A 25,401-nucleotide genomic window follows, 5' to 3' on the forward strand; every position below is an offset into this window, starting at 1 on the left:
TGTGATAATCAATGTTCGATAGTTTTTCTAAGAGGCCAATGTTGTCCATTTTTTGATTGAAGGACCAATTTATCCCAACTCATAGTCCGTGTAGGGTTGGGTTGAGCTGTTATTTTATAGCCCTTTAGTTATTATTCGTTTTATATTATTATTCGTTTTTATCTCCACACACTATTTAAGATATTTTAAAAAAGAAAAATATTTTTACGCAACCAACCATTTAACTCGTTTAAATATGATCTATATTTATGAATATTATTCATCAATATCAAAATTAGCAATTGTGATTTTCAAAAAGAATTAGCTTAAAGTCAAAATGAGAAAAATTAAATCAGTTGTCTTTTAATTTTATAATTCTTTACTATATAAAACATACATAGCATATTCTATTAAAGTGTCTTTTATGCCTTTTAGTGATAATAATAATAATTAATAAGTAGTAGTATTATAGAAGTGAGATGATTAATAAGGTCCCAAAATCCGAAAACAATCTGTGTGTGAAACCGTGTGCCAACCCCACCACCATTGCCTTCCTCTACACACCTCTTTCTTTACAAACAAAATTGGAAATGCCAAATTATGCGAACCTTCTGTAAAATTGCACCTTCCGCCATGGCTTCCTTCCCTTGTTCTAAGGTTTTATTCTCCCTTTTCTATACTCTGAATTATACTTGAGAAATTTGTTCCCAGTTTGGGGGACTTTTTTTTTTTTATGAATTTATTCTGCGGTTTCTGGGGGAAATTTGAAGTAAATTGGATAAATGGATGGATTCGTTTCGTATTTGTGCCTTTTGATGTCCTTAAATCTGAATTCTTATGTTTATTCTTGCTGGTTGTGAATTTGATGTGAAGTCTTCATCAACTGTTTTTCACTGGTTAATTAGCTTTTTGATGATTATTACTATGCTGTTGTGATCGAGTGTTTTTAAGATTTTCAAAGGATTGTATTTTTTTTTTCTTTCTTCCAAGTTGTGTATTAATTTTTATCTGATTTCTCGTGGTACTCAGTTAATGCAATTCATAAGTAGGGTTTTAAAAGGGGAATATTTTGTTGCATGTTGTGCTTTAATTAGTATGTAGATCCTTTATCTTTTGCTTGGATTTTTAATTAATTTTATTCTATTTGTTGGTTTTCTTAGTCTCGAACGGGGGTTTGTGTATGGCCTGGCATGAGGCAACTTTCTCTTAGGAAAAATCTACTGTATGGATTTATGCAGCTCTTCTCAATGCCGTTCAAGACTGTACGTGGAGTTAGTCGAACACTTGGAATTTCTAAACTCTGTAGCATTACCAGTACGTCTTCATCTTTGCAAATCGAACTGGTGAGTCCATAGTATCGTGCATTTTAGGTGCCTGTGTAAACTGTAAGTCGAGTATTTGTTTCAATAGTGTACATATAGCCTGTAATTATGTCATTTGTTGCTTGATTTCAATATTGGGTGCATCCAGAAAGAAAAGTGTCTTTGTGCGTTAATGAGCAAAAATGATTACATTATATATGAAGACGCCCAGTGTGATGTGGTACTAATATTCCTTTGTGTTTCTAAAATCTGGCAGAGTACCCTGAAATCACAGTAAGTGATGATAGTCTTACAGTTAATATACACTGTGTCCTAATCCTCCTGGAATTTTCTGAGCATTTCATCGACTTATCGAAAGTCGAGGTCTTTCACCTAGTTGGATTAAACTGGGAGTATGTTGCTTCATGTAGAGTCTTTCAAAAGTAATTTACTGTATGGCCTAGGAAAACTGCTCCTCTATTATATCAACTATATGGCATAAGAAAACTTTAAATTATGGATCTTAATGTTCAATCTGTTTTGAATATTCTGTCCCCCCCCCCCCCCCCAAACTATCTCTGAATTATCTGCTGAACAATTGTTAACTATTGGAATACTAGAAGAATGAATAGGAGGAGCTGGGTAGTTGTCCCTCATTCTCTAATGTGGACTATAGCTTATTCCAGATTCAATATTATTTAGTTTAGACTTATTCCAATTTGTGTGCACAATTGGATGAACTTTTTGACTGGGAATACCTTTCTTTAGCACTTTGTATTCTCTGGTATGCAGATGTATTCTCTTTTTCCTATTGGATAACATCCTTTTTGTCTAAATTGTACCATAAATAGGCAAAATACTTCTTCAATGTTACCTTTCTCAACAAAAATGGAAAAAAGAAAAAAAAGGAGGCAAAAATGCCCCTACATTAGTGTTGCTAGTATCAAATGATTAAATAAGTCAGCTCAAAAAATGGTACTATGCTACTTTCATTTTGGGTGAAGAAGACGGGAAAGCTTGTGCGGTCTTATTTTCAGGAAATCGAAGCGGATTCACTAGCTGAGAAAGAATAATATAATTTCTGGCTTTTCTGCTTCTCTTCCTCTTCTTTCTTCTATGGCTTTCTTTTTCTGGACGCGAGAGCATAAAAGAAATCATCTTCTTAACTTTATGGTGTAACAAGGCTCTCCATCTCTACATTGAGAAACCCTGATAAGTTTTGCTGATCTTTTTCTGTTGTCAATTGTCAGGTACCATGTCTCCAGGATAATTATGCATATCTATTGCACGACGTTGATACTGGAACAGTTGGTGTTCTGGATCCTTCTGAAGCTGTTCCTGTTATAGATGCACTGAGTAGAAACAACCGTAATTTGACTTACATTTTGAACACACATCATCACCATGATCACACTGGTGGCAACATGGAGTTAAAAGCAAGGTATGGGGCAAAGGTAAGATGAAGTTTTCCTGTTGCCACTTTCATTTGAAGTTGTGATGATGTATATAGATAAAATATATTTCCTAAGGAATTCAATAGCTGCTCTTGTGTTGGATTATATGATCTATCTGTTTATATTGTACTCTAATGAACAAATCTGCAAATACCATCTTATAAAAAGTGTGGTTTTCTACTTCTCTTAAAAGTAATACCTTTTAGTTACATGCAGCTATTAAGTAAAGTCTAGAGGTGAGTTGTGGTATGATAGAAAATATTTTCATGGAAAATAAGTGGGTGTCTTACTTTTTAGTGTTTGGTAAGTAAACAAAAAAATATTGTCCCAAGAATATTTATATGTAATTTAGCAAATACTATGAAGGTGACATGGGTGGGGAGTGGGAGTGGAATGGTCGACGGGTGGGGGCATTGAGTGGGTGGGGAGGAGACAATGAACATGCAATGTCACTTGTGGAGCTTGTTTCCCTTCTTCCATTAGGAAAGTCATTTTCCTCTTTTTTAAGCAACTTGTTTTTCTTAAAGAAAATGTTTTCCAAAACATTTTCCTCCATACCAAACACATCCTAAGTCTGGTTTTTTTCTGAATTACTCCAATTGTTTCATTTTTCCTCTCCTGTTTTAGATGCTTTTTTCCTTCTTTTTTTTGTGTGGGGTGGTGGTGGAATCAGGGAATAGATAGGGAAAACTTTACCTGGTTACAGGTTTTGGTTCAACGCAGTGATCTTGTAAAAGCAGGAATGTGGAGTTGCTTTACCTCTTTGCTCCTGTTGCCATAAATCTCAATGAAATGCTTTAAGAACTGTTGGGACAACTTTCTGTCAGTATCTCTTCTAGGCTTTACTGGGTCTGACCAGTTTAGAGTACTTTGTTGGGAAAAAACCCAAAAAGGCCAGCTAAAAGGACCATACATATTCAGCATATTGACTAGTTTTTCAAGCTCATGATTTTTGTTTTAGAATTGGATAAAGATTAGGATATAACTTCAAATTGATATTGCACCTAAAAGATCATTGCTAACTATAACTGGCATTTCTCTTTGATTAGCAGATTAAGGGTTAACATTTTTGTGTCAATTGAAATTTTTTCAGGAGAGGCTTTTATTTCTTATGTGATTTTGTAGGTAATTGGATCTGGAGTAGACAGTGATAGAATACCTGGTATTGACATAGCCCTAAATGATGGAGACCAATGGATGTTTGCAGGCCATGAGGTGTTTGTCATGGAGACTCCTGGTCATACACGAGGTTGTATTTTAATGCCTGATATCATTTGAAAATTACCTTGAACTGTCTCATACTCTTCGTTGCTTTTAACTGTTTAAGCTATCTGACAAAGTGAATGTCTCTTTCCCTGCCAAATGACACATTTCTTATTGTTTTAGTTTTTTCCTTCTTTGTTTTTCTGCTTTTTGTCATGGTTAAACATCAGGTTCATTTTGGGAGCACATCACCATTTATCTTAAGTTACTAGTTCTTCGACTTCAAGTTAGTTGCTGGTCATGTGCTGAAGAAAATATCCATTTAGTATAGGTGTATGAAGTCCAGTTGAGAGTTGGTTGACAAGTGCATACACATTGAGAAAATTCTTGTCCAGTAGTATAATAACATCTTACAAGTGAGAGTTTATATTTTTACCACGATAATTATTGTCCTCTGTCTAATTACTCATGGGGGGATAAAGGAAAGAGATGACAGATCAAGGAAAAAATTATGTCTATCAGAAATGTATTTAACTAAATAGAGCTGTAAAACCTTTTGAACTGTTTACTTACACCCGTTCGTCCGATCCCATTTCATGTAACGCCATTTGATTGGGCATGTTCATTTTTGTCACACTATTTGGTTGGATACAAAATCGAGGAGATATTTGTCACTTTTTGGTTGGTGACAAATTTAGGAGATACTTGCTTGATGGGTAAATATATATTATATATAAATATTAACTTTCAAAAGTTTCTTCAGCTCACATCTATCTAACTAATCAATTTTTAGATTTGATGGAACTCTTTCGAAACTTCTCAAATATTATACTAGTATATTCATTAGTTATACTAGTGTAATATTTGATAAGTTTTGAAATAGATAACCATCAAATCTTAAATTGATTAGTCTGATTGACGTGAGCTGAAGAAACTTAGAAAGTTAATATTATTAATAGAATGATGTCAAATATGTTGGTATGTTCCAACATAAAGAGAGTGCCATATACTTTTGAGGTATACTTAAATTATGCCTCTTCTCTACACATCACAGCTATTAATTCTTTTCACATGATTTATTATGAGAAATCATAGATTTAGTTAAATTTAGCTTTTTCTGACCCCACTTGTGGACCATACTGGGTATGTTGTTATATTTAGGACCAAGTGGGGGATGGAGATTACTTCTGATTTAAATTGTTATCTTTTAGATGATCTTATATGTGTGTTTATTTGCTTAAAAAATCTCCTCAATTTTACTTATACAAAAAAATGTATGACAGGGCATATCAGTTTTTACTTCCCGAGATCTAAGGCAGTATTCACAGGAGACACACTGTTCAGCTTGTCTTGTGGTAAACTTTTTGAAGGGACTCCTGACCAGGTAAAGTATAGTTCTAATTTGTGGGCTGTAACATCTGTCCTTTTCTTTTCTTGGGCTTTTATATTGATTTTCTTTTTATTTGGAGTCAGGTTTTGATGGTTGTTAACTATCAATCTGAGTTGGACTAATTAAGAAGTAAAACTAGTAGTTCTTCTTGTTTAACCTAAAGACTTAATTTATCTGATGCAAATTCTCTCTATTTTCTTCTCGTAAAATAATGGGATACATATTGTCAATTTACTGATGGTATCATTTTTTGTGGTATAAAAAACGAGCCCTGTTTGGGTAACCGACTAAAAGTAGTTGATAAGTGCTAAAAAATACTTTTTAAGTATTGAAACTGATTTTATAAATAAGCAATAAATGTTTTTAGATAGAAATGGTGAAACTGATAAGCAATTTGTATGTTTGGGAAAGCAATGCTTATAAGCATTTTTCTTTGTGGAAAGAGGTAATCCTTAGCAAATATGGGTAGAGTTCTTAATGGTGTACAAACCCAGTTACTAGCACTTACAGTGCTGCAGTATGGGGGTCTATCAGAAACCTTTGGCCCTTATTGGAGAGGAATATACAATATAGAGTGAGGAATGGCATCAAGATTCTTTCTTGGAAAGAGGTTTGGATTGGTCAAGAGGCCTTAATGAATTCTTATACAGATTTTCTCTCTTTCTCTAGCAATCCAGATGCAACAATTGTTGTTTTATGGTCTCCTTAGGGATGGGACTTTTCCTTCAGGAGACACATGAATGACTGGGTTGTGGAGAGAACGAGAAAGCTTTTTCTTGAATTGTTAGAATTTAAAGGTACTACTCGGGACCAACCTCTATAAAATGGAAGCATGACAAGGATGGTAGATTCGCTGTCAATAGGACGTGCATGAAGGAAACGAGGAAGCAGCCAAGTGGTAAATTAGGACCCTGAAAAGATGTCTGTAAATATAAGGTTCCAACCAAGGTCAGTGTTGTGAAAGAACGCCGAAGCGCTCGCTTTAAGCGTGAAGCGAAGCGAGGCGAGGCACTAGCGCTTCAACACCGTGAAGCGAAGCGATTTCAAAAAAGCGTGCACTTCATGGGAGAAGCGAGAAGCACACTTCATCTAGAAGCGAGAAAAAAGCTCGCTTTTTTTGAAAAAGCTGCACTAGGTTTTTTTAAAAAACAAAACTGTAAAACTTATAATTAATTGTTCCAAGCTGCTGCGACTTCTTCTTCAACTTCGACAGTTCAACCAGGTTAGTTTTTCTTCTTCTCTTTCTATTTTTATTTCCCTTCAACAGTTCTGCCGTCGGCGCAACTGCTGCGATGTTCTTCTCTTCATCTCTTCATCTCTTCTTCTCTTCTTCTTTTTCTATTTCTGCGCAACTGCCGTCTGCGAAGAATTATTTTTTTCAAGTTTTATTCAGCAGTTTGGCCTTTTTTTTGAAGATAAAGCATATGCTCTGTTTTTTTTCCCACATAGTCTGGCTGCTTTATTATTTTTTTTTTTAATTTTCCTGCAGTTGCTCTTTTAATTTTGCTATAGCTGCTCTGTTATTGTTTTGACTTGTGTGACTGAATTATTATTCTATTTTTTCTTTGTAGTAAGTTGTATTTTCTTAATGGCACAAAAAAGGAATCCAGCTTGGGCATATGTGTTTTTTGTGATATGGCATATAATGGCAGAATATTTCGTCATAAGAAGCATCTTATTGGTGGTTATAAGATGTTAAAGTGTGTCCAAAGGTCCCGAATAGTGTGAAGGAAGAAATAAAAGAGTATTTTACGAAAAAATAATAATTTAAAACTCAAATGAATCCTGAAGCATCCATGGTTAATCTTGTTGATGATGATGAAATGGATGATGAAATTGAAGTGAATATGCCAATGGGGCATATTTTATTATCTATGCATATTTTATATTTTTATACTAAATAGCGCTTTTTCTGAAAAAAGCATGCGCTTCGCTTCACGCTTCTCGCTTCTGTGAAGCGAGCCCCTGTCGCGTTTTTCTGCTTCTCGCTTCTCAAAACACTGACCAAGGTAAAGTGTTTTACATGACTGGTAGCTAGGAGAGCTTGTCTTACTCATGAAAGGTTACAAAAGAAGGGCTTCCAGATAGCATCTAGGCATTTCTTATGTAATGAAGCTTCTGAAACCAATAGACACTGATCCTACATTGTAAAGTGACCTCACAAATTTGGGCCCTATTCCTTAGTTACTGGAACCAAATGGATAATGTCGAAGTACACAACAGATCTTCTCAGTTGTTGGATCAGGAGAGGAGGCAGCAAGAGGCAGAAGAAATGGTGGAGAACTCTCACTTTGTATATGGTGGACAATATGGAAAGAAAGAAACAATAGATGTTTTGAGGGTAGTTTTATTCCTATTCATAAGATCAAGTGGAATTGTATTATAACCTTCTATTTTTGGTGTAACGAAGAAAAAGTAGAGGAAGCTGAAGAGTTAGTAGATCTGCTAGGATCATTGTAATCGATTAGTCTTTGTTGACTAATCTCACAAATTTTCGGAGGTCTCCAAGATATCCTTAATGATATGGAATACATTACCATTTTTGATTACTTTTCTTTACGAAAGATTAGGAATGAAGATATCCCGGACAAAGTAGGAGTGTGCTCCGTGCCTGACAAGATGAGGGAAGCGACGTTGAGATGGTTTGGGTATGTAAAAAGGAGAAATGTAGATGCCCACTGAGGAGGTGTGAGTGGTTGACAGTAGTGGGTATCAGAAAAGGTAGAGGCAGGCCAAAGAAATTGGAAAGAAGTGATTATATAAGACATGACACATCTTGAGCTTATCAGGTACATGACCTTAGATAAGAGGGTTTGGAGGTCGCAGATTAGGGTAGAAAGTTAGTTGATTGTTAAGCATTCACTCGCTTTCTTGCGGGATAGGATGGTGTCATGCTTGGACCTTTTTTCTTACCTGTGGTATTAACACTATTCTCGATGTTTCTTGTTCTTTAATTTTATCACCGGTGTGCTTTGCCCTTTGGGTTCAACGTTATTTCATTGTCATTACTGCTCTTTCTTTTGTCTGTTGTGTAATGTTCTCCATTTCACATTATTTCGTTGTTGTTACTACACCCATATCTGTCTTTCCTTTTTCAACCTGTTTGGAAATGCTTTATTTAACCCAAGGGTATCGGAAACAACCTCTCTAGCCCTACGAGGTAGGGGTAGGGTGTAGCTGCGTACACTTTGCCTTTTTCAGACCCCACTTGTGGGATTACACTGGGTATATTGTTGTTGTTTATAGTTAAAAAATGTTGCTAAAGCAAAAGTGTTTGTAAGCTGAAAAGCATAAGTTGAGGGGACCAACTTATGGTTTAGAGGGTGTTTGGATTGGCTTTTTAAAAGCTAAAAGTCATAAGTTGGTCATACAACCTTTAGCCTTTTAACATATTTTTGTAGTTCTTTGGACTAAAAGCAAGTGCTTAAAAACACTTATTATCTTTCCTTTACACCACAAAAATAGAAAAAGAGCTTAAAAACCAAAAACAATTGAAATAAGCCAATCCAAACACCCTCTTAGACATATTTTAACTTATAAGTACTTTGATATTTACAAAATGCATACATGAGCCAAAAAATGTTTATCAGCCAAACAATTCTTGAAACAACTAGCTGTCCTTTAGTGTTGTGATTTTTCTGTTTCTCTTCATTTTGGGATTCCCATACGTTTCACTTTCACCCGTTATTTTCATTTTGATTTCCCCCTTTTTTTGTATGTGTATTTCAGTTTCTACTATTGCCTTCAAACATTGACGGTAGGTCAATTTGCTGGATGGAAACAGATTTAGTAGTAATCAAACCCAAAAGTTATTGCACCTTTGTTTAGTGTAAAGAATGTGATAGGACATCTCACACTATAACTAGACAGAATGCTGTTATGGTAAAAGCACTACTTTCAACCAAGTGGTTGGGAGTTCGAATCACCAAGGGATAAAAATAGAAAAAAGCACTGTTGGTCCTAGGGAGGGAATTTTCGGCAGGTGTGGTCACCAGGAAAAAGCTTACAACCTATCCGAACCATATACATGGTTTGCGGTGAGCTAGCTGGTTGTATTGGAAGAAATATCTCTACCTATCCCAGGCCGTTGTTAACTACTGTGCAGATTGATTGGGTTTGTGAAACATTAAACTGTGTCTGCTATAGTGCTATCTGATCTGCAATTGAATTGTGAACAAATGGTGCATCAACCTATCTGAACAGAGCTATGTCTGTTGGGCAGAAAACATTTTTGAGAGGATAGCTTGCCAACCAAAAATAATGAATAGTAAAGTATATGTTCCCGTTTTATACTTATCATCTTTTTGTTACAGATGCTCTCTTCACTTGGGAAGATCACGTCCTTACCAGACGATACAAATGTCTACTGCGGCCACGAGTATACATTGGTAAATTGAGTTTTGAACAATTGTTGCTTTTTGATAACTCAGTGCTAGCATCGACAGTTTCTTCTGACCAGACTATTTGACATGTTTTAACAGAGTAATTCGAAGTTCGCACTTTCTATAGAACCTGGAAATGAAGAATTGCAGTCATATGCAGCACATGTTGCCAATCTTCGCAAGAAGGGCTTGCCAACAGTAAGTTTCTTTTGCTGAAATTTGTAATGAGAACAATTTTGCTAAGTTTCTTTTACTGAAATCTGTAATGAGAACAATTTTGCACTTGACCTGAATTTTAAACCCTAAAACTTTAGGGACACTTGGATGAGTCATGAGCATGAGAAGCTTAATTGGACTTGTTTGGTGGTTTTGTATTTGACCCTGTTAAATATTTCCAAATCACACCTTTGCTCATTGGTGTGCTAAGGTGCCGATAATATCTTAGTAAGATAAAAGGATTTATTGGTAACCAATGACATCACCAGGAAGATGCTAAATTTACAAAGTTATACCATAGAACTCGTAGACTGAGGAATCTAGAATTATGCCTATGTTATAGACATCTTTCATTTTAAACCAAAAAACTATGTAGATAAAAAAAAGCATGCGTATATCTTTTTCCGCTAATTTTGGGGAATATAATTCTGTTAATCGTGTCAATATTTGCTAAATATTTCATTTATGGTGCTAGATTCCAACAACCCTCAAAGAAGAGAAGCTATGTAATCCATTTCTTCGAACTTCAAGTACAGAAATCCGGAAGTTGCTAAACATTCCAGCCACTGCAGATGATGCAGAAGCCTTGGGAGCCATTCGCCATGCCAAGGATAACTTTTAGGTCTGGCATGTGAATTGGCGCCATAAACAACCCAGAAAATGTGTTAAGATATATAGTGCCTTGCCATTTTTTGTATAGGAATATTACATCTACCAGCCAAAAAGCAGAGATGGAATACCTGATTCCTGTTCATGTTCACACTTAGCTGGGAGAGTCCAAATGCTGCCTTGAACACTTTCTAATTCACACATGGTTAAACTAGACCTCATTATAGATGTTGAAGTGAGACATTTTTTTTTTTCAAGTTACTAATGTTTCTTTTGTGCATCAAGTTTGAGATATAATTTTGTATCTTGTAATAAAGATAATGTCCATTTCTTTCAATCCTGCAATTAAAGATGAGGAATCTACAAATCCAGAAAAATCCCACTACCACACCCCATCTATTAAGCAAGAACATTAGGTATTGTTAGGGGTTGCTTCCTATGTTGGACAAGCATACATAGTTCTGGTCTTATCCTTTGTTTGGTTATTAATTATAGGATAAGTCATCTTAGAATTAGTAAGTAGTATTAGGATAAATTATTTCGGTAGAGGGTGGAAAAAATAGTATTGAGATTAGTTATTTCAGGGTAAAACATTGAAAATGGTAAAAATACCTTTGAGGTCCCTTAGTTTTGTTTTCTACTAATTAAGTTGGAGCCTACTTTTGTAAATAAATAACTTTTAAAAAAAAATTATGCATTCAGTATAACTAATTCAGTCTTCAAACCATAATCCCTTAGGGTTTGTTTAGGAAGCCGTCTGGTAATTGGAATTGGTGTAATTACTAGGTTAGTAATTACACAATCTAAGTAATTAAGATAGCATGTTTGTTTGTCACAATGTAATTAAAGTTTAATTACAAGTGTACTGTTTGGTTGTACAAGTATAATCATAAGGTTATATTAAATTTCAAAATAAAAGTCAATTATCTAAGATTAAATATTTATATTAGACAAATTAAATAAGGGCCTTTATAAATGATATTAAATTAAATATTTAAGATATATATTATTTTTTGAAAATATATTAACTAATAAACATATGTTCTTAACTAATATTATAAAAAAATAATTGATTTATATTTTTTAAAATTAGTATATTTTAATTGAATCAATCATAAAAATTAAAAGTATAAAATTTCTATGAACATCCATTTTTTGATTTATTTCATCTATTCCATGACCACTCTGCTCCCTAATCCGGAAAGATCGTATGTCGCCATCTGCTAGCATTGTGGTTTTCCATCTATTCTTTATCAATTCTACTGGAGCTACCCACCTCGATCAATTAGCCAAGATTTTGACTGGATATGAAATTACTGATGCTCGATCTAGTGGTATTTTTATGGGGATTCTATTTATTGTTGGGCTAGGGTGGCCTCATTTCGCCTTACCAACCCCAGTTCGGGAGGTTTGGTCCAACCAAGAGAGACATGGGAGGAATTTTGATTGAAACTATTCATAAAAAAAGCTGCCTGAAGCCATGAAATGCATGTTTGACAAAAAATAAATATTATAAATATAATGTCATAAATTTTTTAAAATATTTGACAAAAAGATAATCTATCAAGTCTAACAAAAAAAATAGCTTGCAATGTGAAATATCGAGTCAATACTTTTAAAAGAAATGAAACTGAAAATATAACATAAGTTTTAAATGCAAGACAAAAAATTTAACATATACTCTTATTTCAACAAAATGTACATAAATATGATTTAAAAGAAAAGAAAAACGTAAGTCTATAACCTTATTCAACAGTGAATTCTATTTTAATTTTAAAATTTTTGAATACTAACAAGATTATACTAATGAAGAAAAAATAAATAGATAATACGAAAAAATTGCATGAAATCACGTGAAGTAAAGGTTGTGAATAAAAAGGAAATGAAATATAAATAATATAAAATTTAAAAAATATTAGAATAATAAAAATAAAAAATAATTTAAAATAGTAAAAATAAAAAATAAATGAAACGAAAAAATAAAAGGAAGAAACTAAAAAGTAATCAGCTTATAATCGCACCATGTAATTATCAGCAATTTATAGTCTCTCCTTGTGATTTCGAAAGCGTAATTATTCCTACCAATTACACTAAATTACCTGCTGATCAAGCAATTACATGATCAAATAAATATGTCAGACAATATAATTACACTCAATTACATCAAATTCAATTACGAGGATGGCTTTTCAAACATACCCTTACTCTTTGTTTGGTTGGGAACAAGTTATCCCGAAATAAGTTATACTGAGATAAGTTATTCCACCATATTTATAGGATAACTTATCTCATCATTAATGTATAAATAGTAGGATAAATAATCTCAGGATTGTCTAATACCTCTAACCAAACATATGATAAAATAGTACTCCAGTTTATCTTTTGAATTATTATACCTTATAACTTACACCATACGACTCCTTAGTGTTTAGTACGAAGGAAAACGTTTTCTGTGAACTGTGTTTTGTGAAAATTGATCTACTTTGAAAACAATTTCATTGGGTTAAAAAAATGGTGGTATTGTGCTCAGTGGTGGAGCCAGTATTTTCAGTAAGGGGGTTCAAAATTTGAAGAAGTACACGCATGAATTAGCCGAAGGATGTTCGACATCTACTATTTATACATAAAAAATTATTTTAATTATGAATAAATAACATAATTTTTCGTCGAAGGGGGTTCGGATGAACCCCCTAGCCACAATGTGACTCCGCCCCTGATTGCGCTCATGCAAAATGTAAGTCTAACTAACTAAAATAGATTAATGGATGCAATGGAAATAGTGAAGCAACATGCTAAACAACTAAAGGATTTAACGAGTCAATTCCCTAAATAGTTACTCAAGTTTGGAAAATTACATTCAAATATCATTTTTATTTTATTTAGGATCAAAATATCACTTAACTATCACTATTTTTCTCTAAATATAGTTACAACAACAACCACCTAGTGAAATCCCACATTGTGGGTCTGAGAGGGTAAAATATACGCAGACCTTACTCCTACCAAGGTATACCAAGATATGACAGCTGTTTCCGAGAGACCCTCGGCTCAATAGAAGCATAAAAGGAGGTCAGATAAGGCTAAGAAATTCAAATCAACTTCAAAAGCCCCATCTCTCCTAATTGACATGCGATGTCATTAAAAAATTATTTTTTAATAGTAGACTTATTTAATTCATCAAACTCATTTAAGTAAAATAATAATCTTATTATTTTTTAAACAAAAATATATTAATTTATTAAGAAGAAATTTTCATACTTAATTTTTTTTATCATAATAAACTTTTTTGATGCTATGAAAAATAGCTGTTTAAAACTTACTATAATGCCATCAATTTTGATTACTTATAAACACATATATTCAAAAAATATTAATATACAAATCACTAAACCTCAAGTTACATTGATTAATCATATATTGTGTAATGGATCAACAATATTAAAGAACAATTAACTATTAAAAAGAAATTAATTGTGTACGTTGAAATTCATACTTACAATATTATTATTTTTGAAAAAAAATAGAATGTTAATAACATTTTATATTGGAAAATAAAATTTTGATCTTTATTAATAAACATATTAATCTCGTATAATGTGTGAATTATTGAATTAAAATAAGCAATTTAATTTATTATTACTTGTGTTTCGTGAGCTTAGGATGAGATAAGAATATATATTGGTGTTTAATTGTATGATAAGATAAAATATAATATAATACACAGTGCTTTATCCCTAGATGTCCGGTCAACCGTTGTGACTCAACTCATTTCGGGGAGAACCAGCTAGCTCTAGGTTCTTCACCTCTAACCACAACTCATCCGGTGATTCTTCAACATCAATCGGTTCGGACATCATAGTCCTAAAAGAATAAAAATAAAAAATAAAATTTAAATATTGAATTTCTCTTTTTACCAACTTTTCTCTATGTCAACCTAACAAATTTATTTGAATATTTTTATGAAAAAGAATCAGATATGTTTTTTACATAATTTAGGGATTAAAAATAATTTTTAGGTGATAATAACATACAGATTTTTTTTCCATTCAATTTTATTTGGTAGAAAAAATTGAAGAAAATTAGATTTTCTTTATAATCTTCATAAATTCTCACGTAATTTATATATATTTTTTGTATAGAGACATAAGTTTGATTAGTTAAATAGGTCTATTATTTTAAAAAAATGATGGTTTAATGGTATGCCATATCAACTAGAATAGAAGGAGACTTTTGAGGTATTTAGTAGTAATAGTTGAGTGATATTATTGTCTTTTAAAAAATAAAAGTGATTTTTATAGGCATTTTTCAAAACATAAATGACTATTTAGTAAAATAATATAAAATTTAAGTACTGAAAAGATTTTAAGAATGCAAATTTCTTCTTAATAAACTACTATTTAGTTATTTATTTTAAAACAAAGAACAAAACTATAGTTTGGTTATATGAATTAAATAAGTCTATTATTAAAGAGAAAATACAACAAATGAACTCAAAACTTATTTTATCATTTTAACTATGGACATTTATTTACCCTCTTAACAATTTTCAAATAAATTATATACCACTTGACGTGGCAAATAAAAATTCTCTCCGCAAGTAAATAGCAAAAAATTGAAGAGACAAAATAAATGGGGCCCTCTTTGGCTTCTTTCCAGACATGTTCCATCTCTTTTCGTTCCGAAATCCTTCCCCTCCGAAAAATGTTGATAACAATCATGAATTCAACGAAGCTCAACCACGATGAACTTCACCCCAACCCCATTTACTCCTCCTTCATCACTGCTAAAAACTTTGAAAGTGACCAACCTTCGTGAAACCATTAGATATCCTCGAAATAATTTCATACGCAGGTGAGCATGAAGAAAATGCCGGCCAGACCTTTCGCTTGACTTTCTTTCATACTTTTTTTTTTTATTTATTTCGTCTTGTGTGTTTTTGTAGATTTTTTGCTTTGTGGGTGTTAAGTTGTTTGTTCGACATAAGATCTTTTTTTAATAGGATCCCCAATAGAAAATAAACTAAAATGGGAACAATATAATTATTCATCATGAGATTCGCCATTTGATAGTAAGAATTGAAAGAAGTTCATGTCTTTGAGCTTTGAAAACAATATTTGGGTAAAATCTTTATGGGTACCAAAGAAGAATTTGAACAGAATCTAAGAAATGACTGCTTCAATATGAGAAATGGAAGTTTGAAATGAAGTAAAGATCTGGATTAAAAAAAAAAGGAAGGCTAATGTTTACTTTGCATTCAACTGAGATAATAAAGAAGATGGATTGATGAAGAGGATGGATGAACAGTAAAAATGAAATGGAAAGTCAATTTGTTCATTTTTTGACGTGTTGTCCACGTGTCATTGAGATAGCGCTTATGTAGTGTGGGTATATCACCTTTCAATTGTGAAATTGGTATTGCATCTATAAGATGACATTTAATTCACTTGAAAGGTATTAAGACGGGGTAGTATTTAAACGTTTTTGTAGTTAAAATGGTAGAGTAAGTTTTGTTGGCAAGTTCAAGAGGAATTTGATGTATTTACTTATTATTAAAAAAAATTAAGGCTTTAGATATGTCATGCATGCCAATTAGGAGAGAAGGAATTTTTTGATGTATTAAATATATTTGGAGGAAAATAGTGATAGTTGAGCAATATTTTAATCCTAAATAAAATAAAAATGATATTTGAAGACAATTATCTAAACTTAAGTGACCATTTAAAGAATTGACTTGGATTTAACAGAGTCCCTATCAAAACAGCACCAATGGTCTCATCTTTCACAAGAAACAAGAACTCTTTGCCAACCTTCCTAAATAATTATTCTGAAGCAATACTAATAACTGTTTAATTTTATTTTTGGGGGAAAAAAGCTAGTGACATTTTCCAAAGAACTTTGTTGAGATGTTTTAGCAAAGAACCTTGTTGCAAAGAAAGTGTACAAAGTTAAAAGAGCGTGAAGGTTATTTTTGTAAATAAATATTTTTTTTATAGAACTTATGCAAGACTTGTTGTTTTTAATAAATCAAATCAATCAGTGTATAAAAATAATACAAGCTTAGCTTAACTAAATCAAGTATTACTAATACAAACATTATTAATGCACCCTATTCTGTATTATTCTTATACACTCTACCAAATGACCCCTAAGTTACTCCGAATGATTCGTTTTAGTTCATTAATGTTTGAACACGTGTGTTGTACGTGTATTTAATATTAAATAGAATAAATTCTTTAAAAGTTCAAGAATTTGAACTAATTTTTTAGGTCAAATAAAAATACTACCTTTTATAATTTTTTTTTGAAAAGTCTAATAAAGAAAAACACTCACACAAAAAAATATAGAAAAAAATATTCAATAATAATAATATAATAACAATAATAATAAAATAAAATCAAGATGAAAGAATTAAAATCAAGCCCACTGAACCCTTCTATTTATAGACAACAAAGGGTAGTATGAACAAGTGTTTATTGTGCCTTATTAGAAAAGTCACAATCATTTGAAAAATAGTAACCTTTCAATGTGAAAAAGGTGTCTTTTTAAAATATAATATAATATAAATAAATAAATATAGTAATATAACATCCAAATTAGGGAATTTATACTTTTAAGGTAGTATGTTTAAAAAATGAGAGAAATTTCCTCTATTTATAGCAACAAAGGTGTTTGAACATATGATTATTGTGCCTTATAAAAAAACACAATCTTTCAAAAAAGTGACAATCCTTTGAAAAAGTTACAATTCATCGAAAAAGTCAAAACCCTTTAGAAAAGTCACAACCCTTCAATGTGAAAATGTTCATACTTTTAATATAATATAAATAAAGGGTAAAGGGCTTGATTTACCCCTGAACTTTTTGATATGGAGATGATATACCCTCTGTTTAAAAATTAGCCCATATATACCCCTGCCATTATTGAAATGACACATATATACCCCCACCGTTACAAATTTCACTTTCGTTAGAAGTAAAGGGTATATGTATGAGTATATATATTTTTTCAAAAACAATTCATTTGTGAAAAAGATTATATATAGGTTAGTAAGAAAAATGTATTTCTAATTTAGTAAAAAATAATTAGTAACGGTGAGGGGGGGGAGGTATATATGTGCCATTTCAATAATGACAGAGGTATATATGAGCTAATTTTTAAACGGAGGGTATATCAACTCCATATCATAATGTTCAGGGGTAAATCAGGTCTTTTATCCATAAATAAATAAACATAGAAGATATATTAAGTTGACAAGAGGTAGATGTCACACCCCGGGAGGATACCCTAGACGTGACCGGCACTCGAAGACCATTGCTGGTCCCCAAGCGAACCACTTGATCCAATCACACATCTATTCATATCAATCAATCAGCAGAAAGTTTAAAATAAAGAAATAATTTAGTGGGCAACTCAAATCATCAATCTAACTCAAATAATAAAAGACATGGGCCAACAGATCGAACTCCAATCTATGTTGTTAAATAGTTTGACAAGAATAATTCAAGAAATTAAATACTCAATCGATCCATCACTATCTAGTCTATGAAGCTTCTATCACCACTATCTAATTGGTGCCAATGACAGGTTCATGGCTACCTCAAATCAGAATGAAAAGACTAACTCGATGCAAGAATAACTTAAGTGGTATCCTCCGAATGTAGTGGAGGACTCACCAATAAGCTGAGTGTGAACAGATCCTCAATGGTGCGCCTATTGATGATCTCTTAAACCTGTCTCTATATCATAAAATGATGCAGGTCCAAATGGACGTCAGTACGTGGAATGTATGAGTATGTAATATGGTAGAATGAAATAATATCGATTCAAATATCTCAAGTCATAAAAATAAAAAAATACTCAATCAAGGTGTCATAAGTCTAAAATAAGAATACAGTTTAGACATAGACCAATCATATACCATCCAATCAAATCCAATCATGTACAATATAGTTCAATCAAATCATATACAATCCGATCCAATCAAATCATATACAATCCGATCCAATCCAATCACATATCATCTAATCCAATCCAATCACATATCATCTAATCCAATCCAATCACATATCATCTAATCCAATCCAATCACATATCATCTAATCCAATCCAATCACATATCATCTAATCCAATCCAATCACATATCATCTAATCCAATCCAATCACATATCATCTAATCCAATCCAATCACACATCATCTAATCCAATCCAATCACATATCGTCTAATCCAATCCAATCATATACAATCAACTCAACAATCAAGTCAAAGGACTCAACTCAATAGATATGCAAATTAGAATTTAACAACATTTTACCATTCGACTCAATCATCTACAATCACAATCAAACCAATCATATCATGCACAATTCACTCAATTTGAGAGTTTTTCTAACCGACAAACATCACCTATGAGCCAGTGATGTACAACAAGCCGACATTATTTCCACGTCCGTTCATACTTTGCCAGGGTATGAAGGAATCAACCAATCATGGATCCATTAATTAATCAAGTCCTATCATTTCAGGACAATGAAATGAGAAATATCCGACTTTAATGGTTCAATACCTTCCTATGTTGTCTACGTAGTTCATGGGATTCGAGTATGGACTATACTCTTACCCAATTCAGTGCTCAATACTCCTCCTAAGACTCAATATGCTCATATCTATCAAGTGAGTAAAATACTCAAAATACTCATTTAGTCTCATTGGACTCTTTCAAATCAACTCATTGGACTCTTTTCAAAACTCAATCAAATCTGGTCTCATTGGACATTCTTTCAAATCAACTCATCTCATCTCAATCATCAAACTCTTCTCTTTAAATTTGATACAATCTCAACTCAATGAATGCATTTAAAACATAGTTTTTAACTTCTCAACTCGATCTCAAAATAGATGTTTTAATATAAAAATTGTCAACTCGTTTATACTCAAAATACTCATACTCAAAATAGTGATTAAGAGACTTTCCAAACTAAAATCATGCTTAAACTCTTTCTAAATCAAAGATGAAAATAATCATTCTTTAAACTCAAAATAGTGTATAAATAGTTTATGCAAAAGTGTTCACAAATTATTTATTTAAAACCCTTTCTTAAAAGATCATTTATACTCATATGACTCCAATCAAATCAAATTATGCAAATCACATATCATGTAGTCACATTAGACTCCAATCCATTTCATCTCAAATATCATCATCAACATACCTCTTCATCAATCATTCTACATATGTTAAATAACCATCATTCACATCATCATCAAACATCATCATTCACATCATTATCAAACATCTTGCTCCAAAATTCTTATTTAATTATATATTCCATTTATAGAAACAAAAAATGACATTCTAGCTCTACCAATGTTTCATTTCTCTTTATGCCATTCACATTCATAACTATCCCAATTCATTCTTTTCATTCCAATCAATACATATAGACACAAAAACCATCAATCTCAACCTCGAGACAATTATGACAAAAAAAAGTCTCATCTTGGGTTCATGTGAATGAATACATGAATCCATACTCCCAACAAAACTCAACTCAAGAATACCATCAATACATATTAATTTATATATAAAAATTCATTGTTGTCAATATGTAACTACGGTTTGTGAAATAAATATGAAAGATAATTATTCAAGAATTTAAGTTATGAGAATCATCAATCAATTACTAGTATATAAAAATATTCTAGAGTTTAGAAAAATTTCAAGAAAACCTTCATAGAAGGTTCAAGTCTTTCACCATCTTCATCCAACACATCCATGGGGCATATGGAAGAACTCAATTCATATTTTAGGTTAGCTTTACATATCTGGAAATGAAGAACATCTCACCGAAAATCAAAAATATGACTTGAATATCTTGAATCCTTGAGCTTTTGAGAGGATTTTGTTGGAGATGATTTGGAAGAGAAGAGAGGGTGAAGATTAGGGTTCTTTGGAGAGGCAAAAGACTGAAAAAATTATGGTCCAAAACATTCCAAGTTAGTGTATATATGTTTAGGGAAAATGTTCAAGTTGCCCTTCATCAAATTCTGAAAAAATGGGCTAAAATCCTGCTGGCGCTATAGTGACACGCCACGCCACTGCAGCTCCAAGCCTGAAATTTCTGAAATCTGGAAAATGGGCTTAAAAATCCTGCAGGTGCTTTAGTGGCGTGTCGCACCAAGGGCCAAACTACTGAAGCCAGTTTCTGGCGCTATAGTGGCGCCACTGGAGCGCCAAGCCTGAAATTCCTGCAGTGATAGTCCAGGCCTGAAATTCTTGCAGTGATAGTCTGTCATAAAATAGTTATAACTTTTGACTACGAACTTCAAAAATTGAAATCTTGGTGGCGTTGGAAAGAAGACTCAAAGACCTTTAATTTAATAGGTCGTGGGCCACCCATTTCGTTATATTCAAAGAGATATGGTCGTTGGGAGTTGACCCTTATACGCACTCATTCAAAAACTTAATCGATTGGAGTTCTTTGGACTCGGCTTGGTGTTAGAGATCCCTCATTAGCCTAAACCACATCTAATACTCTTCAAATACTTAAGAATTAATCCTAAATCATATATATAAAATTACAAGTCCTTAGGTTCGATTCTACATACACGTGAAAAAATATTCGAGTCTTTGCAAAAAATATTCCAGGGTGTTACAGGTAAGCACCCCTCACTTTCAATCCAAAGGTTGTGAGTTTGAGTCAACAAGGGAGCAAAAAAAGTGGGAGCTCTCATGGAGGGTTAAAAAAAGAGAAAGATATATTAAATTGAGTGTTTTAATTGGGGTTTTATAGTAATTTAACATTCAAGTTATGAGGTATTTTAATTAGGAGTTTTATAGTAATTTAACATTTAAGTTAGGGAGTTCATGCATTTTAAGATAGCAGGTATAGATTACGATATTTAATTATGCAACTATCCTAATTAGGGATATTCAAAATCGAAATGAAATATATAATTCGAACTAAAAAAATGCTATGATTTATCAGTAATGAATTTTTGATTTTAATAATGATTTAATTTTATATTTTACCTAATTTTCAATTCTGTAATAATTTAGGGATTTTTCTTAGTGGGTTAATCGATAATTCGATAATGTATGAGAGTAAATCTTATAGGTCATTATGTTTTATTACTCAAGTTATACAACTAATGCAGAATTAGTTAATTACTTTTGTGAAAAATGGTCCACAGGTCATTGTGTTAGGGAAATTAATAAGTCTACACAAGATATTTAGTGAAAGAACTTTTGAGCATTCTGCTAGAAAACTATCGTTCAGAAGAACTAAAAACTACAAAAAATATGAAGGAGAACAAAAGGATTTATTTATTGATTTGTTTTCCATTTGGTGTTTGAAATTCGTGTTTGAACCCCGATTAAATCTAAATTACACATCGCAGGGCCTATTTGGGGTAGCACTCCCAACAGAATTTTATCCATAATTCAAATCCGAGACCTATGATTAAGGTGGAGCAATGTAACACCTTGTATGTTTTAAAGTGACTAACTCACTAAGTTAAAGACGTACGCGCCAAAAATTCTATTTTTTGCCTTATGTAATTTGTTGACGAATTATCAAGGGAATAAGATTTTAAATGAGTGCTCATAGTGAGTGTTACTTATAGTATTTTACAATAAATGTTATACCAAAATTAAAGGCCAAAGAAAGTCTTGGAACAATAGTACAAGTTGAAGGTCCCTTTATGACGAATTATTTCATATAATCTAATATATAGTATGACTTGGGACGGACATATTTTTCAGTATATAAGGAGTTAGAAGGCATGTTATATATCAAATTAAAGATATTTGAGCCTAATTTTCAATAAACCAAATCTCTCATCAATACGACTTCGAAGCAAAAAGATATATGTGCTTTACTATGGATGGCACAAAGACCAAAATTGGCCGTGATAGGTAGGTGATAGGCACATATTAAGTCGGTCTAAATATTTTTAAACTGAATTCTACATTTGAATTAATTAGTGATATATCCTAAGTCAATTCAAGCTCTCTTCTCTCCTAATGATAAATCAACTAAGAATCAAATGTTGTTCTTCAATCATGTCTAGAGTTCACTCAAGTCCCTCTTTGAATTGAAAAAAATAACCTTTTCCTTAGTTAATACGAGTTTAAGGAGGAACTGTATTTTCTTCAGTAAAGGTGTGACTGTATTTCCTACTCTCAAGTATGTGATGTTCTCGATGCCCTAGCTATATTTTACATGTAGGACTCATGGAACAACGATAGAAAGTCGTAAGTTCAAATTTTGCCTATTTTAATTGATGTGTTTGGTGAGGAGGGAGTGTGTGAAATGGTCTGATAGTTGCTGGTTAATGTGTTAGATTCATTTAATTATACTTTATTATTATTAGTAATATGAAGGATTGAATACTAAGAATACCAATTGATTTAAACGTCTCTTGAGTTTACACCCATCATGTATTTGTTGAATTGACAACATGACTTAGATGCATAATGTAACTGTTTAAAGTCACATTGTCATTGGCTGTTATTTTATATTGAAAGAGTAATGGATAATTCAACCATTGTAGTACGTTAAAATACCAGAATCAGGGTATGTAAAAATGCCCTTTTCCTTCATTTTTAAATACGAATCTACGTTGTTGATAGGACTAGTATTTCTATGTTTAAAACTCATATTGAAGTATGGTATGGTTATGTTAAAAAGTTGAAAAGACATGGTGATGGTCTATAGTTGTTTAAATATTTAAGATAGATGAATACACCGCGAATGATATATATATATACACACAATTGTTGTCGTAGTTGTAAATTGAGTTTAAACATCCCTTATCATGGGCACTATGAGCTGGTCCTATATGTGTTTTCATTAAAAAAATTGAGTTTAAACATCCCTTATCATGGGCACTATGAGCTGGTCCTATATGTGTTTTCATTAAAAAATAGTTGTGTTATGACTTTCATATTTTCATGTAAGTAAGGCCAAAAATTAAGAACTATTTGTGATCCTCGATACGATAAGTTAATAATAGAAGTCCAATTGTATAATCATCGGTACAGGTAAAAAAAATATCTTATGGGAAGGATATATATGTATATATATACAGATCCTAAATGTTATTGGATTATTTAGAAATCGAAATATACGTGTTCTTGATCAAGCCATACATTAAGGCGACAGAAATGTCCTCAGAACATCGTTCATAATCCTGTTAGATTTCTTGTAACATCTAAACCTTCTTAAGGCTGTTTACATATTGAGTAGGCGTATTTATATATTATTTGAAAGCTTTATATGTTACATGAACATAATTGCAGTTTACGAGTCTTGAAGAGGCCTATTGAGGCTACAGTCTTAGAGTTAGCTTGCATATGTATTATGTTTATTAGATATACTCGATATGAGACCAATCAACTCAGTAAGTGATAATGATTATGACTTTATGTTATACTATCAATAGAGTAATGTCGGTGGATAGATACCATAATAGCTACAATTATAGTTTAGTACACCTGTAACACTCCTCAAAATTTTCCCCTAAGATTTGGACCTTTCTTGTATTCGGGTAGGATCGAACTCGAGTATTGTGGGGCATTTGCATGAGTAAGATGAGTCTCTGAGAAACTGAGCAGCGTTAGAGGTGATGTGGGGTCATGAAGGACCCCTAGGACCAAATCAATCCAAAAGATTCGTCGTGGCTAAGTTTGAGGAGGAGTTCGCATGAAGGGTTGACTTCTAACGACCCTATCTTTTGATATATGACGATCTGGATGGCCCACGACCTATTAAATTAATGGTCGTCGAGTCTTCTTTCCAACGCCACCAAGAATGTACATCTTAGAGTTTGGAGTCAAAAGATATGACGATCCTAAGATGAACTAGCACATCAGAGATTTTCAGGCCTGGATTGCAATTGTTGGAAAACCAGGCTTGGCGCCGCAGTGGCGCGATGCGCCACTATCGCGCCAGAAACATGCCTTAGTAGTTTGGTCTCTAGCGCGGCGCACCACTAAAAGGTGTGCAGGGTTTTTCAAGCCAATTTCCAAAACCCAGAAAATATTGGCCTTGGTGCTGTGAGGGCTCGACGCGCTACTATCGTACCAAGAATGTGCCTCAGTAGTTTAGTCCTTGGCGCGGCGCGCCACTACGAGATGTGCAGGTTTTCGGCGTAATCAGCCTAGCGCTACAATCTCGCGACGCGCCACTATCGCGCCAGAAGCATTTTTGCCTAATTTTCAGAACTTTTGAGAAGGGGTAATTTGGGAATTACCCCAAATTATATATGTATCAGCCTTAGCACATTTTGGGATCATTTTCCAATCCCTCACTCTCTCTCTAAAAAGCCCTAGGAGTTCCTCTCTCTCTCTCTTCTTCTTCTTCTCCATTTCCAACAAGGAGAGTTCCAAGAGCTTCAAGATTTGAGTTCCCCATTGAAGACCCAACACTAAGGTTTTCTTCAAGTCTTCACTAAGGTATATAAGGCTATCCAAAACATGGGTTGAGTCCACCCATGTGCCCTACTCTTGCTTTGAGGTTAGATGTACATGAAAATTGAGTTTCTTGGTATGGTTTATGTTTGAATGAGTTTTGTGCCCTATTTAATTAATGCTATATGTATTGATGTTGTTGATCTAAGAAGTTTCTAAAACCTTCATGTTAGTATGAGTTGATGGAGATGACTTGTTGTTATGTTTTGTTGATCTCTTTAACCATGTGATTATGTTGCATAGGTCAATTCCTTAAATGTGTTATTCTACTTGAATTGTTAAGCTAAAGCCATAGAGTTGTGATGAATCTTGAGGAGATGTCATAAATGCTTATCTAAATAAGGCTTGATTGAGTTAATTGGAGGATAGAATTGACGAGTGGACGAGGTCCTAA

General features: G+C 32.9%; 1 protein-coding gene across 1 annotated transcript; it reads left to right on the plus strand.

Moving 5' to 3' along the window:
• The first annotated feature begins 471 nt into the window (after window positions 1-471).
• On the plus strand, window positions 472-10,871 carry LOC129898827 (probable hydroxyacylglutathione hydrolase 2, chloroplastic). The gene is made up of 8 exons (XM_055973514.1): window positions 472-636; window positions 1,140-1,322; window positions 2,531-2,734; window positions 3,860-3,983; window positions 5,221-5,321; window positions 9,641-9,715; window positions 9,809-9,907; window positions 10,401-10,871. The coding sequence occupies exons 1-8, from the start codon at window positions 580-582 to the stop codon at window positions 10,545-10,547; spliced, it is 990 nt and encodes a 329-aa protein (XP_055829489.1). The 5' UTR covers window positions 472-579; the 3' UTR covers window positions 10,548-10,871.
• The last annotated feature ends 14,530 nt before the right edge of the window (window positions 10,872-25,401 follow it).

The sequence above is a fragment of the Solanum dulcamara genome, chromosome 8 (assembly GCF_947179165.1).
Source record: "Solanum dulcamara chromosome 8, daSolDulc1.2, whole genome shotgun sequence".
Classification (NCBI taxonomy): domain Eukaryota; kingdom Viridiplantae; phylum Streptophyta; class Magnoliopsida; order Solanales; family Solanaceae; genus Solanum; species Solanum dulcamara.

Bases quoted from the DNA above. Each gene is read 5' to 3' on its own strand.
- LOC129898827 (XM_055973514.1), top strand. From the start codon at position 580: ATGCGAACCTTCTGTAAAATTGCACCTTCCGCCATGGCTTCCTTCCCT. The intron at 637-1,139 runs GTTTTATTCTCC...TGGTTTTCTTAG, and splicing joins CTTCCTTCCCTTGTTCTAAG to TCTCGAACGGGGGTTTGTGT. The intron at 9,716-9,808 runs GTAAATTGAGTT...ATGTTTTAACAG, and splicing joins GCGGCCACGAGTATACATTG to AGTAATTCGAAGTTCGCACT.